Raw genomic sequence first — 15023 nt, forward strand, 5'->3', positions numbered from 1 at the left:
TTAAAAAATCAAAAGCTGACATAAAAATTCGGCTACAGACAAAAAAACGTAAACATAGAAATCGATCAAAAACAATTTTATAGTTTACACCCGAAACACTGACATATAATTTCTAACGAATTCTACGATACTAACTTAGAGAAAGTTTATTTAACTCAATGCCCTAAATACTTTGTTAGGATGAGAGTTAGAGTTTTCCGATCCCGAAAAAATGTAAAAGAAAAAAAAAGGGTAAATATAGAAAGACGAAAATAACCCCCATTACAAAACGTGCCGAACTGCCAAACACGAAGCCAACGTTTTTACAAAATTACAAAAATGCCACTACTCGGCCTTCAAAACAGAATACACACATCCTCATACTTCTCCTCCTCAAATTCTTTTTCCCTCTCTCTCTCTCTCTCTCTCTCTCTCTCATTGCAAGAGCAATGAACTTCAATTTCTGCCTCAACGCAACCGCCGTCTCCGCCCTCCTCGCCCTACTCGCCATCAACATCACCAGATTTTCGCCGCCGCCGCCGGAGGCTAATTTCGATCATTGGAATACGGAATACGTGCCGATTGACGGTGCCGTTGGGCCGGAGAGCTTCGCCTTCGACAGTTCCGGCGGCGGACCTTACACTGGCATCTCCGACGGCCGAATTATCAAATGGCTGCCCCAACAACAAACCTGGATTGATTTCGCCGTTACTTCTTCAAACAGGTAATTTCAACTCTCTGTTTTTCATTTTTATATTTTTTTTTCGTTCTTCTAATTATTTAATCAAATGCATGTTTGAGTTTATTTCATTTTATTTGTGTGTGTATATATATATTTGTAGAATTTCGTTGTCCAATTAAATTATTATGTTTAGAATCGTGATCAGTATTTTTAATTCTTTTCTTTTTGTTGAAAGATTTCTCTTATTTTTGCTTAGACAACACATGGGTCCTTCTTTTCAATGTTTTTCTTTTTAAAATTTCTAATTTTCTTTTCATATGCGTTCTTCTCTAAAAGTAAAAGATTGATACTATATTAGCTCACATTGATCATGTTCTAATTGAATTTATTTTATTTATTAACCATCGAGTGTTCCACAACAATTTTCAAACCTAATATAACAGATCAACACAATTAAAACTTAGACCAATCACATTTGAGGTTCAGGTTCGATTTTCGGACTTTAACATTGTGAAAAAATAATTTTTGTAAGCCTGTCAATTTGCATCATGTTGGATTGAAAAATGTTCAATATGAAATTTATAATCGTATAAATTAAACTTTTGTTTTTAAATCAATTTAAACATTTTGGTAGACTTTCTTTTGAGACTCATCCATGATCCAACTCTGTTTGTATAAAATGAACAGTACAATGGGATGAAGTTCACGTACAAGAATTATTCTAGGAATTTTTTTAACTGAAATGAATTATTATTTTCACTCCAAGATTTATAAACCATTAGTTTAAGGTTTTAATTAATACAAAATTTAGTTACTGATACAACCTTTAGGGTAGAAATTAGAAAGGATATTTTTTCTAAAATCTATTAGGTAAGGATAAGATTATGAAGTGAATTATTGGTTCCATACTAATAATTTTGAAATTAATTATAATTTTGTGTGAGAGTACCTTTGAACAAAAAAAATGTGGTTGTTGGCTCTTGCTAGTGCATCTATGATTGATAAATTTTGTCCGGAAATATAAATGTTTATTATTATTTCATGAAAATTAAAAGAGGTTTAGGGTTTAATTTTATTTTTTATTAGGCTGAAATGTCAAAGTAGAAACAGCTTTTCATAGAATAGCAAAGGAATCTAACATTAATGAAAATATAATAATATTTGATTTGATTTTGATTAGTGGAAAAAGAAAATATTAAATTAACAAATGAGGGATGGATTTCATAAAGAAATATTAAATTATTACGATTTTGGCCTCTGTTCTTGATCGGTCCGTTTTGCATGAGCTCCACGTGTAAAGTTGGGGTCTGCTGTTTTGTCATTTTTCTTGGTTCATCACACATTTTTATGTGGTGATATTTCCTACTACATTGTTGGGTTCTAATTATATGAAATTTCTTAAATTTTATAAATTTGCTCTACTTAATTTGTTATTAGTATATAAACTTTAATGCCGCTATCAATGTCGAAAAACAAAGTTTAAAAATTAAATTCGTAATTTTAATGGTTAATTAAACTAAATGAAAAATTAAAATTAACAGAACAGGTTGTGAAGAAAGAGAGAGAAGGGAGGAAAGAGAAGAGAGATGTGGGAGGCCATTAGGCCTCAAATTCAAAGACAGTGGCAATGGCGATCAGTTGTACATTGCTGATGCATACATGGGATTGCTTCGAGTTGGCTCTAATGGCGGTTTGGCGGAAAGGCTTGATCTTCAGACGCGGGACGATCAACTTCGGGGGTTTGATTCATTAACCTTTGCTAATGGTTTGGACATCGATCAATTCTCTGGAGTTGTCTATTTCACTGATAGCTCTTCTCACTATCAAAGAAGGTAGTTCTTTCTCTCGCTTTCGTCAAGTCTCATGTATAGTCTCTAAACTAAACTAGTCGTCGCCAAAACAAAACATTCGACCTACGTACCTTCTTTGAAGGCTGCAGTGGGTAAGTTGTTGATCATTGGCTAGAAAATTCACATACACTGACCAAACTATCAAAGATTTTTCTTTTTGGCAGGAACTTTGCATCTTCAGTATTAAGTGGAGACAATACAGGAAGGCTAATGAAATATGATCCAAAAACGAAACAACTCTCCCTTCTCTTAGCAAACCTTTCATTTCCAAATGGAGTTTCACTAAGCAAAAACGGCGACTTCCTTCTACTCGCCGAGACGACCAAGTGCAGGATTCTCAAGTACTGGCTAAAGACCGCAAAAGCCGGGAGCTACGACGTAATCGCTGAGCTCCCTGGCTTCCCAGACAACATAAAAGCGAGTCGTCGAGGTGGGTTTTGGGTCGGAATTCACTCGAGAAAACGGGGATCGTTGAGGTTGATATTATCTTACCCTTGGATAGGGAAGGTGCTATTGAAGCTACCTTTGGATATAGATAAAGTTCATTCATTTTTAGGAAAATGGATAAAGAATGGGGGGATTGGAATGAGAGTCGGTGAAGAAGGTGAAGTAATGGAGATTATTGAAGGTAGAGGAGATTTGAAATGGAAGTCTTTTTCTGAAGTGGAAGAAAGAGAGGATGGTGTTGTTTGGATTGGCTCTATTAATACTCCTTTTGCTGCTAAGATTAAGATGTGAAAAAAAAAATAATTAAACAATAACACGATTCATTCGATCTTTGATTTAACTGTCAATTTGGGTATAGTTCAACGATTACAAGTTAACTAAGGTATACAATAGATTCTAACACTTTACTTTGTTGAACTCTTTTTTAAAAGAAGTTAATTTACATTGCGAATTTTTTCTTTCATTCTCTATTTTCTGTTTCAATAAATAATGTAGAGGTTGCAGCTCAAATGTAATTGACGTATCAGAAACTTATAAATAAATTACCAAATTTGAGGGATGTTCCATTGTTTCCATCTTTTAAAAATTGTTTTTCTTTGCTGACATCAACCAACCATCTGAATAAAAGAAAGTTTACAACTTTCCATTTTGGGAAGTCATAAGATGATTTTCTATTATTGTTATTGTAAGAGGTAGATTTGGACTTAAAAGATTCAAACTAAATTTACCATTTTTTAGCTCAAACATGACACGAAAGGTAATATACGAGATTGCAATATCCAATCTAAGGCTCGAGTGGTATTTTGCCTATGTGAACACTGTAGGCTTGAGGGCCTCGTGAGAGTAACCTTTTGTCTCGGTTGGAGGATGAGTTCGAGGGCACCCAATTCCCACACGCACACACCATATTTGAGGTTGGAGCTAGAAAAAAATATGAAATTTGCTATCCATTTAGAAGCAGTGGTTCACATATTGTATGAAATCACATTCGAGTTAAATTATCAAAAAAAGTTATTCTCTATCGGTGAATATCTGTGCAATTGACATAGACTTTAAAGATGTTGTGGTGTTTATCATCGGTCCCTAGATGATCAAGTTAGGTTTTAATTACAAATTCACAAACCTTATTTATTAAAACAACATTTTAATTAGAAATAAGGTATAATATTGTCTTTTTTTTTTCAATATCAATATAGTACCATTAATAATTTTATAAGATAATGTGTCTATATATAATATATCCCAAAAACATTAGATTTTAGTAGAAACAAGTTTAAATTATAAAAATCTATTTATTTATTTAGTAGAATATCTATATATATCGAATTTCCTTTTAAAAAGGAATATACGAAATTTGATTAAAAGAGTGAGAGAAAAACAAAACTACTCATTCCTTTTTCCTTTTCCTAATAGGGAAAAACAAATGAGTTGATCATAATAACAAACTTAATTAACAAAGGAAAGTGTGGCTCTACCTCTATATATATCCCATCTCTATCCCTTTCTTTTACACATATGTATATATATATATACAATACACACACTTAAACTTAATCCAAGCAACCATGGCCGGAATGCCATGCAACTTCTTTCCTACAGATTTCTACTACCCTCGTTCCGCACAGCCTCATTTCGCTCAAATCGCCGCCAAGCCATTGAGCAAAACCGTTGAAGATGATCGAGAAGTCGAGCGGTTGGAGAAAGCATTGTCTTTGTCGTCTGTGGCCATCGAAAAGAAGATGGTTGGAGCTTCAACTTCCATGGCGTTTCTTCCTCCTCCCTCTTATATTCTCAAACAATGAAAATGTCGATCACCGTTTGAATAAAGTAATGTCATATGGGAGGTCTTTTTTTTCTTTTTTCTTTTGTATTGAATGAATTATTATATAAACATATACCTTTTTCACTTATACTTTGGTTTTATTACTATTTTGATTCTAGTTTGAGTTATTATATTTAAGTACAGTCTTATTTTTATGTCTTCTTATTTTAAAGAAAATTTTATATAATAAGAAGAATAGTTGAATGGCTACCAAATATCAATCATCTAAGTCAAATTAAAGTTATCGATTAACATTTGACAACTACAAAGAAAGAAAAAACCTAAAAGAAACGATCGAGGGACTCCTAATCAATGGAAGAAGAACGATTTAGATTAGCAAATGCAACACTTGAAGATGCTATTTGAGATTGGTTATAATTTTATAGTTCAACAATTACTAGGTTAAATCAAATCATTAACTTTCAAATTTGGATAACAACAATAATAATAATAAAAAGAATAATGAGTATCTCCGAGGAATGTATACACATATTTTTCATTTATAATTAAGATCAATAGGTTTCTTGTTTAAGCAACTTTGACCACTGAAACAGAGAAGAAAAATTTCTCTCCATTGAATTGATTATGAATGACAAAAGATAATGAAAACTTAATCAAGTACAATTCTTTTAGATTAATCAATGGAATATGTTGAAACTAAATATTCAATAAGAAAACCAATAGTAAAAATGTAGATAGGAGTAAAACTTAATACTCTAAAATTTAAAAATAAAACCACTTTATCAAATCAAAGTCGGTGTAATCAGAATAAAATTTAAGATTCTATACATGGACGAATTGTAATAGGTTTGAAAAGCATAAATATAATTAATTATATTGCTTGTGATAACGGTTATCTTACTGCTCTTGTTATTGTTACTGTTAGTGTTTGATGAAAACCATTGAACCCTCCCTCAATTATTTCATTTTATTTTAATTAAAATTTTTTTTTTACTTTCTAGTCAAGAAAACCAATATTTATATGAAATATAAATATTTTGTCAAATATTTTATTTTTTAACAATTTTTCGTAAATTTAAAATCAGATTATTTTAAAATATAATAAATAAAATAAAATATTTAAAAAATAAAATAAATATTATGTCTATTAATCGATAGATTACTATTTTAAATTCTGATATTTTATTATAGTGTAAAATATTCGGAAAAGTTTTGATACATAAAATAATTTAAGAGGTAATAAAAGAATAAATACAACAATAGAGAGTGACAAAACCCTAACCTCCATCATCGTCCTCTACTCTCACGTGCTCCACCACACGTCCTTCTTCTTCTTCTTCACTCCGTCTCTTCCTCCCTTTCAGCAGCACATTGTCGCCGCCCCCTCTCTCCCGTTCAGTGCTACTGCCGCCGTTTCCGTTGCCGTCTTTTCTCTGCTCGTGTCGTCCCAGCCTCTCTCGAACAGGTTTACCCTGATTTCCTAATCTTTGGTCTATTGATTTGTTGTCTATGTCTTTCTATAAAGGCTTTGATAATCTGAACGTCTCTTATGTTTCTGCTGGAAATTGCCTTGTTTCTCCGACCATGAATTTTTCTAGCATCTCCCTTCTTTATTTATCAGAGGACTAGTCTGAGTAATCTATCCTCTTATGAAACTCTCTTTTAATCCTTAACTTGTTGAGGAATTTTGATTTACCAAACAACTTCACCCTTGTTTATACTTGTATTATCATTGGAGTGAAGGGCTTTTTTTTTTCTTTTTGTTGAAGTTATAGAAAATATTCTGGTAAAATGGACATATGTTAAAAATTGAAAGGATTTAATGTAAGTTTCATGGAAATATTATGAAGGAACAAAAAAAGTTTTGATGGAGAAATTGAGTACATGGGTAATGTAGGAGCCATCTCTATTCCCCCCCCCCCCCCCCCCCCCCCCCCCCCCCTCCCCCCCCCCCCCAGGAATCCTTAGAGTTACCACTGTTTAGGTTCGGTCTCCTCTTTGAAACAAGGGATGCATCTGTTGGGCGCTTGAAACAATTTATTACTTTTTCGTCAATACTTTTATATTTGAACTCAATATGTCATGTGTTAACATGTGTGGTATGCACGAGTTATGTGGAAAATGGTGCAAATATATTACTTTTTGATTGTGCTGTTGAGATTTTGGTATTCATATAAATGATTAAGTTGTTTCCTCGTTACCAATGTAGCAGATAGTGAGCAAGTCCTCTTCTAAGCTTTAAAGCATTGAAATTGCACCCGAGTAAGCGAGAGAATTTAGACAGCCATTTGGTGGCACAACTTCAATTTTTTTTCTTTCAATCAACGAGATGGGGAGGGCCAAGAAAGGACCCAAGTTTGCAGTCATGAAGAAGATGGTCACCTCTAAAGCCATTAAAAAGTATGCCTTCTGTTGTTTCTTTTCGATCTCAGCTTTATCTACCTTTTTTAAAAATCTTTTTTGTTTATGTTTTTTGCTACTCATCTTAGCTACAAGCAAGAGGTCTTGAATCCAAAAAGAAAAGATCTTACGAAAGAAAACCTCCCAAGAAATGTGTAAGGAACTTCTTGAGCTGACTATTTTCTAATTTATCTTTCCGTAACAAATTAACAGTTTCTAACTTTGTTGTCTGGGCTTAAGATTTGTTTTCTACTGTTGGTGTTGTCTGTGACAAATACATACTTATATTTCTGTTAATTCAGTCCAAATGTTCCTTCGGCACTTTTCTTCAAGCACAACACTGCATTGGGGCCACCTTATCGGGTCTTGGTGGATACAAATTTCATCAATTTCTCCATTCAAAACAAAGTGAGTGCTTTACAATTTTAATGAGAATATAGTATATTATCACTGTGTGATTTCTATGGAAATGCGAAGTCCATTTTATTATGAATATTTTTGTGGATAATTTGAAATATATATGTAATTTTATTTGTAAACTGGTGGAGTTTCTCTTGTCAAATTTCATAATGATGAGAAAGCACTACATCATGCAGGTAAAATTAAGGATAAAATTTCTTTCTACTTGATGATTGAAGTGGTTTATTCTCTCCTTTTTAATTGCAGTTGGACTTGGAGAAGGGAATGATGGACTGTCTATATGCTAAATGTAAGTCGTACATTGACAGGAAATGTATTAGAATTCAATATTCGAGAAGTGGTATTCTTTGTGGACATGGATGCTTATTTGTGATCATGTTTTAGGCACTCCTTGTATAACAGACTGCGTGATGGCTGAGCTTGAGCGATTAGGTCAGAAGTATCGTGTTGCTCTTAGGTAAATTTATGTTTCATTTGTCTATTAGAAGATGAATTATCTATGCTCCCATTTTCTGGTACTATACCTATGTAAGTTCACGTTCAGAATCTTCTGGAGTTGGTTGACATTGTGCAGTATGCACGAGTTTGTATTTTTCTCTTCATGTCCATCTTCAATTTTGTTGTTGTTTGGGGGGGGGGGGGGTGTGTGGGGGAATTCAACAACATCAAATAATCGATTAAAGGTTATGAAAATTTTAGTATTTGGATTGGAAAGAAATAATATAAGCTTTTAATTTAATTTCATGGGGTATGACTCCACAATACCATATTCTTGGTTTTTCCTTGGTGTTCTCTTTCTTGTTACTTCTTTAAATCTGTATATTTTTTTGAAGACTACTGCTTGTTTCATTCTTTTGTATCTTTCAAGTTGGTATTGTTTACTATTTTTTGGGCTTGAGCAGAATAGCTAAGGACCCACGATTTGAGAGACTACCCTGTACTCATAAAGGAACCTATGCTGACGATTGCCTTGTTGAAAGGGTGACTCAGGTGAGAACTGAAGGATTCTTGCATATTATGATGTTCGTTGACCACAGTTGTTCCAATTTCATATTTAATTTCGTTTTAGATGGTTGACATTCTTAATACTTAACAGATGATATATATTCCTTATTTCTTATATGTAAGGAAAGTTGGGGGCAACTTGTAATTTTGGAAGTGTTCTATTCGTAGCTTTGTTTACTTAATTTTTCTTCTATATATGCTTGAATCTGGGTCATAGATCACTTTTTTTAAACGGATATGAGCCTCTTTCTTAAATGTATTAATAAAAGAGACTAATCCTCAAAATACATGAGAATAGGCTAAGAGTGAAAAGAGGGAGCACAAATAAAAGTACAGACGAATTGAACAAACAAAAGCAACATAAGCGAAACCCCAAGCAAAACAGAGGAAAAATAAGAACAAAAAAAACTTAAAAAAATTTCCACTAGAAGCCCAAAAACAGCTGAAGATTGCAGACTAAAAACTTCAAAATGGATTGGAGAACACCAAGAGAGCAAATTGCCAAACAGCTTGTTGAAAAAATATGCCTCCTAAGTAGTTCTTAAATCTTTGAGCGAGTGACTAGAACCACAATATTCGGGAAGAACTTTAGAGGGCCAAAATAATAGAAGCATCCGTCAAATGACTCAAATCTCTCATGATCCACTAACATAGCTCATACCAAAATAATTCCACATTTCTCAACAATGGACTTCAAGTGATATGGAATCTCACAGTGCTGAGCTTGTGAAGGAAATGATCCTCCTCTATCTGAAACAAGGTATTGAGATCAGATTCTAAAGGATCCTTAATTGACTGGTCATCCTTCTCCGCTGTCTTTATGTTCGGCTTCCTCGCTGCTCACTTCAGATACTGAAACTATTTTTCCACAGTAATTTTCAATATGATGGATATGTGGGGGAAACTTACATGGGCCAGTTGTCAGTATTTGCACACGTTGTAGGCACCGTAGCATGTGAATCCTGGTTAGAAAAAGGGGAAAGTTAAAAATGTTTTTCCACCATTAAATATAGAATAATACACTGTAAACTAGTTTAAATCTTAGTTATCTTCTTACTGCTGATATTCATAAAGAAAGTAGCAGATATTTAATTACTAGGCTTATGGTACGGTTTATTATATTTGTACATATCTAACAAGGATAAAAAAACAATGTATTAAGTTTTTGGAGGAATGGGGGACCAAGCTCTCACATTCTATTAGATAAATACTATTAAAAGAAAAGGATGAATGTGTTGTAAAGTTGAAGTAGAGATAGTGGCCTACATCCTGCCTTTTCACCCTTTTTTATTATTTTATTATTTTTAACAGAAGCTTTCTTTTTGTGCAGCATAAGTGTTATATCGTTGCTACTTGTGATAGAGATTTGAAGCGTAGGATTCGCAAGGTATGATCAGATCACAATAGTTGGGAACGCACAATGTTGGATTTAGATGTAGTAACTCGCCTATTTTCTTGCAGATTCCTGGCGTACCCATCATGTATATAACTCGACATCAGTATTCGATTGAGCGGTTGCCTGAGGCAACAATTGGAGGAGGTAGGCTACAACATGTCTAATCCATATAAACAATTTTATTTTAGTTCTTGTTAGGTCATTGGATTGAATTCATAAAAGGTCCTTCGGTGGTGAAAATGAATGGACACTTTGATAGAGCATAAGAATGTTACCACCATCTTTTTGTTCATGATGCTTTCCATGAGATATACTTCTAGGGAAGCATTTGGTCTTTCGACATGTTACAGAAAGCATCTTACTTTTGTCCATCTTCCATTTTAGTGGGATATTGTGGCCTTGGTATCTCCAAGCTTAGTGAAGAAAGCTGGAATTTCTTGGCAATAGGTTTATTTAACTAAATGACACTTGGAAAGGGGGAAACCAGATTATGGTTTCTAGAGTAAGTTGATGGCATGGGAGAAGTTACAGTCTCTCTTTGGGTTTCTATTGTCAAAACTTCTCACCTAGTGAGTTTTGTGGGGACGTTGGAGAGGAATAATAAGATGTGTTGATAGGGTTTCAAAGATGTTCATATTTTGGTAGATTCTATGTGATGAAATAATTGGAGAGAGCATCTTTTTTAGTTTCTTTAGTTAGCTCCCTTTTTGTGGGCTTGTAGTGTTATATTCTTTCATTCTGAACAAAACTTTGATCAAATAATTGATCATATTACATGAGTGTTTATTATTTTTAACATTTCAACTATTAAGTACATTCTTTTGAAATTTTCAAAAGTAAGAATCCCCATGAAAATTATTTTGAGTTAATAATATTTTGGACATCTGTTTTAATTTTAAATTTATTGTGAATGCAGCTCCAAGGATGTAATTGTGGGACTTCACAGTGATGGACAAAAAAAAAATTCTTGAAGAGGTTTTTCCCCTGACCTCCAACCAACTTTTCCCAAGAGAAAATTAAATTAAAAGAAAATATTAGTAGGCATTGGTATCATGTAAATTTCTTTTGGCTTTAGGATCTGTTTCTTTCTGTTGTCCCTCATTTCTACAATTATTTGATTTTCTTTTTACGTATAGTTTATGTACCCTCTAAAGAAGAAAAAAAAATGCTTCTCCCTACTTCTGGGTTGTTGAGATGCGTATGATCATTTGTTGTACTACAACTATGGTATTAAATTTTGGTTGATATGTTGATGTCTCTGTCATAAGATGTGAATCAACATTTTTATTATATTATAAAAAAGCTAATTAAAAAAGAAAACATTATGTAAACACAATTAATCATGAGAATCACTACTGTCTTGCATGTTGCTATGTTCACAATGAGAATTGCTTTTTACATTAGGGGATGTTTGAACTCTTGAAATGGAATAAATTTTGTAATTGTAATCAGCCATCAATTCAAACATAGATTTTGAATTATTACAAAAAATTGAGCCATCAAATACCCTCTTAAAGTACTAAATCACTTAAAGAGCTTATCCAATTATGAGCTATCAAACACCCTCTTAAAATTCTAGACCACCTGAACAGCTTTTGTTAATATATCATTGGCTTCTTTTAACAAAATGGAAGACCTGTTAACAAAGAACTTTAAAAAATATCGAAGAAAAATAATTAGTAGTCACAATAAGAGAAAACAAAGTGAAAATAAGTGGTTCCTTTTTTTTCTAAAAAAAATCTGTCTTATTTATGGATAAGAAAGAAAGGGTAAGAACGTGAAGTAATCAATAACAATATAGTATAACTCAACAAATAAGAAATGAGTATTAGAATCGATAAAATTAGTGTCAGATCTCAACCATTGATTCAATTTATGCATTTTAATAAACATAATCAACAAGAATGAAGATTTTGATTATCATTCTTTAAAGTAAAAATGACGTGAGAGATGTAATGAAAGGTTGATTTGTTAACAAAATTGTATGTATTTTCTTTTACTAAAAATTATAAAAGTGAGACATCCTTTAGAGACCATACTATCACTAGACTCTACTATTTAAATTCGCACTATACCATATAGTTAGATTCAATTAATAATATGTCGATAAGCTACTAGGGTACGAGTTGTTTGTTTGAATGAATCTCAATCACATATTGTATATGGTTGATAATTTATATTGACTAGCTTCTCCACCATAAGTTAAAAGTATCACAAGATCACGACTCAATATAAATATAACCTAAAAGTCAAAATTAAAGAGTAGAAAATAATTCCCATGGTCCCTGAACAAACTTTGACAGTTTCAAAGCATTTGGCTCAAGGAAAATAGTATCGTAGCTGTGTTTTTGGGTTGTTACTTGTGGTTCTCATCCCACCAAATTCATCAACATCAAAATAGCTGCCAAGTATAATCAATAAAGTAGACCCCTGAATGCCAAATCCAGCATAGTTATACTGACCTATGTGTTTGTTAGTAGCATCATGAGGATTGTTGTTCGAACCCCTCTATCTCAATTGTACATTAAAAAAAAGTTGTATCATCTTGAATTTAGGAGGAGATGAATTAATCAATATCACATATAAATGAAAGAGATCTTGAGTAAATGAAAGTTACTATCTATACGAACAAGGTGTACATTCCCTTTAAGAAATTAAATCATAGGAACTTCAAAGTTAAGCGTGCTTAGGGTAGAGTGATCCTAATAATTGGATGACCTTTTGGAAATTTTCATAGGATGCATGTGAGTAAGAACAAAGTATGTTGAAAGAACCCCATGTTGATTTATGAGAGCAACTTTCACATGCATCCTAAAAGGTTGAGTTTAGGAACTTCACATTAGTTTGTGAAGACAACTTTCGCATTTAAAGCATGCATGAATGACATAGTCAGGTCACAGAAAATGCAGAAAAATGTCATAATTCGTTACAAAAGTAACTATCTATACGAAGGTTGAGTGTCATTGTTGTCATATCTTGATCTTTTCGTATCATAATTTCACCATAATCATTAGTAAATCATATGTCAATAAAATCTCTATGGAATATTATTTAACCTTTTGACTGATTCACCTAAAGTTAAGCTGCTTTGTTCTTGCATTTATCTCTATCATGACCTCACTCTCTTACTGTCTTTTGCTTCCAGTCCAAGTTTTATAACTTTACATGTAGACAAGTTAAAACTATTTGGATGCAAATTAATTAGGACTAAAAGTGTATTTACGAGTGATTTTAACATGATTAAATTACTTATAAACATACATTTAAAATCAATTTTGATGATATAAGAAGTATAAAGTTAATTTTAAATTATTAAAGAGTATGCTTGAATTAACTAGAGGAAAAAAAACCGAAAAGATTTTTTAATTATCATTTAAACATTTTAGATAAAAAAAAAAGTTTAAAAAACACACTTTGAAAGTATTTTTCAGGCTATTTTTGAGTTGTTGTCAAATACCAATAATGACATATTTTCAAAATTAAATACTTAAAAAAGTTAAACCAAACACATTCGAACAGATTTTTTCGTTAAAACAATTAAAACTACTTTTACATATTCAAAATCAATATCGACGGTACATAATCATGCTTCAAAGCCTATATTCAAACATCAAATTGATTTCGAATGATTACAAATCCATGAGCAATTTTAAACATGTAAAAAAAAAAAAAAGATTTATAACAATTTTAAAATCACTTCTAAACCTACTCTACAACCATCGTACTATATTCAAAAGATACTAGAAAAGGGATTTGTGTAGATGAAAGCAAAGGTTATAGATATATGTGGTCACAAATGCATGAGTATCTTTATCTCAAAAACCTCACTTCACTTATTATTGAGTTACTTGAAAGGAAAAGTGGGGCAATTTGAATTTGTGCATATAAAACATTTGAGGCCCATTTTTGTTTGTTAAATGGTCAATTTTGTGTGTTTGTTGGTCACATTTCTCAAAGTGTTTTTGAATGAAGAGAATAGTAAATGTTTAATTGCCTCTTCCTTCTTCCCTTAGCCACAAAATTTGCTCTTTTTTTTCTTTTCCTTTGTCATTTGCTATTTGGTCCTTCTAATCTTTCAATTTTAAATCCCATGGCCACATTTCATTTGCCGGTGTTTTCCATTTTCAAATTGCTCACACTTCACTATCTATTCAACTTTAATGATAAGATGAGAATCATGATAACTGCGCCTAGTAGGGGTAAAATTGTCTTTTTGAAATGTCATTTTTTTAAGAAAAATTGAGTCGTGTTATCGAATTTTTACAAAGTATAACAAGACGTTGCATGTAAATACGTTCGGAGTCAATAGATTGTTAGTTTAAATTCTCCTTTTTTATATAAAAAAATAAGAAAAGAGAAAAACCGATCGTAAATACTAAATTTAAGATTGACTAAAAGTACAATCACCGTCTAAAATGATATTTTTAACAATGTTTTTTTAAATAAAAAAATTGCACTTACAAAAATATTGAAAGTGCAATTTTTTTTTTCAGAGAAAAGAACCTAAGGAGAAAGGAGTGTAAGTTAGTTTTGTAATTGTTGCCTTTATTTTCTTACCTTTTCTGCAAATATGTTTTCGATTTAGTTCATCCTCGTTTTTTTTCTTGAGTAAATTTTGGGTTAGATTCAAATATAATAAAATGAACAAAAATATTTATAAACATATTAAAATATCGACGATGATAAATTGTTAAGTCTATTGCTATCTATCATAAATAGATTATGACATTTTACTATATTTATAAATATTTTTTAGAATAATTAAATTATATTTAATAGTTTGGTATATCTTTTTATTAATTATTCAATTTTCCATAACGAAATTACGATAGATAGAACATAATCTTCCAAGTAAATGCATGTCAACTAGTATTATTGTTGTGCTAAACACATTTTTAATACTCCAATCAATTATTTATTTTTAAAAGATAGCATTTAAGGTAAGAATTCGAGTTAGGACCTAATTAGTTAAATTATATTGATTTTAGCTTCTTAAACGATGAACTTTAATGTATCAAGTTACCTTCTTAATAAAGCATGGACTCGTTTAGATTAATTTAA

The 15023-nt window shown here is 31.9% G+C and overlaps 2 protein-coding genes across 3 annotated transcripts; both read left to right on the forward strand.

Moving 5' to 3' along the window:
* The first annotated feature begins 371 nt into the window (after positions 1 to 371).
* On the forward strand, positions 372 to 3517 carry LOC103486893 (protein STRICTOSIDINE SYNTHASE-LIKE 2). The gene is made up of 3 exons (XM_008445048.3): positions 372 to 703; positions 2203 to 2493; positions 2676 to 3517. The coding sequence occupies exons 1-3, from the start codon at positions 429 to 431 to the stop codon at positions 3247 to 3249; spliced, it is 1140 nt and encodes a 379-aa protein (XP_008443270.2). The 5' UTR covers positions 372 to 428; the 3' UTR covers positions 3250 to 3517.
* A 2480-nt stretch (positions 3518 to 5997) lies between these two features.
* LOC103486894 (uncharacterized) lies at positions 5998 to 11215 on the forward strand. Of its 2 annotated transcripts, none has more exons than XM_008445050.3 (10): positions 5998 to 6206; positions 6951 to 7141; positions 7231 to 7296; positions 7444 to 7549; positions 7808 to 7850; positions 7946 to 8018; positions 8464 to 8551; positions 9897 to 9953; positions 10028 to 10106; positions 10879 to 11215. In XM_008445050.3, exons 2-10 carry the CDS (start codon positions 7071 to 7073, stop codon positions 10890 to 10892), a joined length of 597 nt encoding a protein of 198 aa, XP_008443272.2. In that variant the 5' UTR covers positions 5998 to 6206; positions 6951 to 7070; the 3' UTR covers positions 10893 to 11215. The 2 variants fall into 2 exon arrangements, with proteins under 2 accessions (XP_008443272.2, XP_008443271.2); XM_008445049.3 differs by having other exon boundaries at positions 5999 to 6206; positions 6954 to 7141.
* Positions 11216 to 15023: the final 3808 nt, after the last annotated feature.

The sequence above is a fragment of the Cucumis melo genome, chromosome 4, assembly GCF_025177605.1.
Source record: "Cucumis melo cultivar AY chromosome 4, USDA_Cmelo_AY_1.0, whole genome shotgun sequence".
Classification (NCBI taxonomy): Eukaryota; Viridiplantae; Streptophyta; class Magnoliopsida; order Cucurbitales; family Cucurbitaceae; genus Cucumis; species Cucumis melo.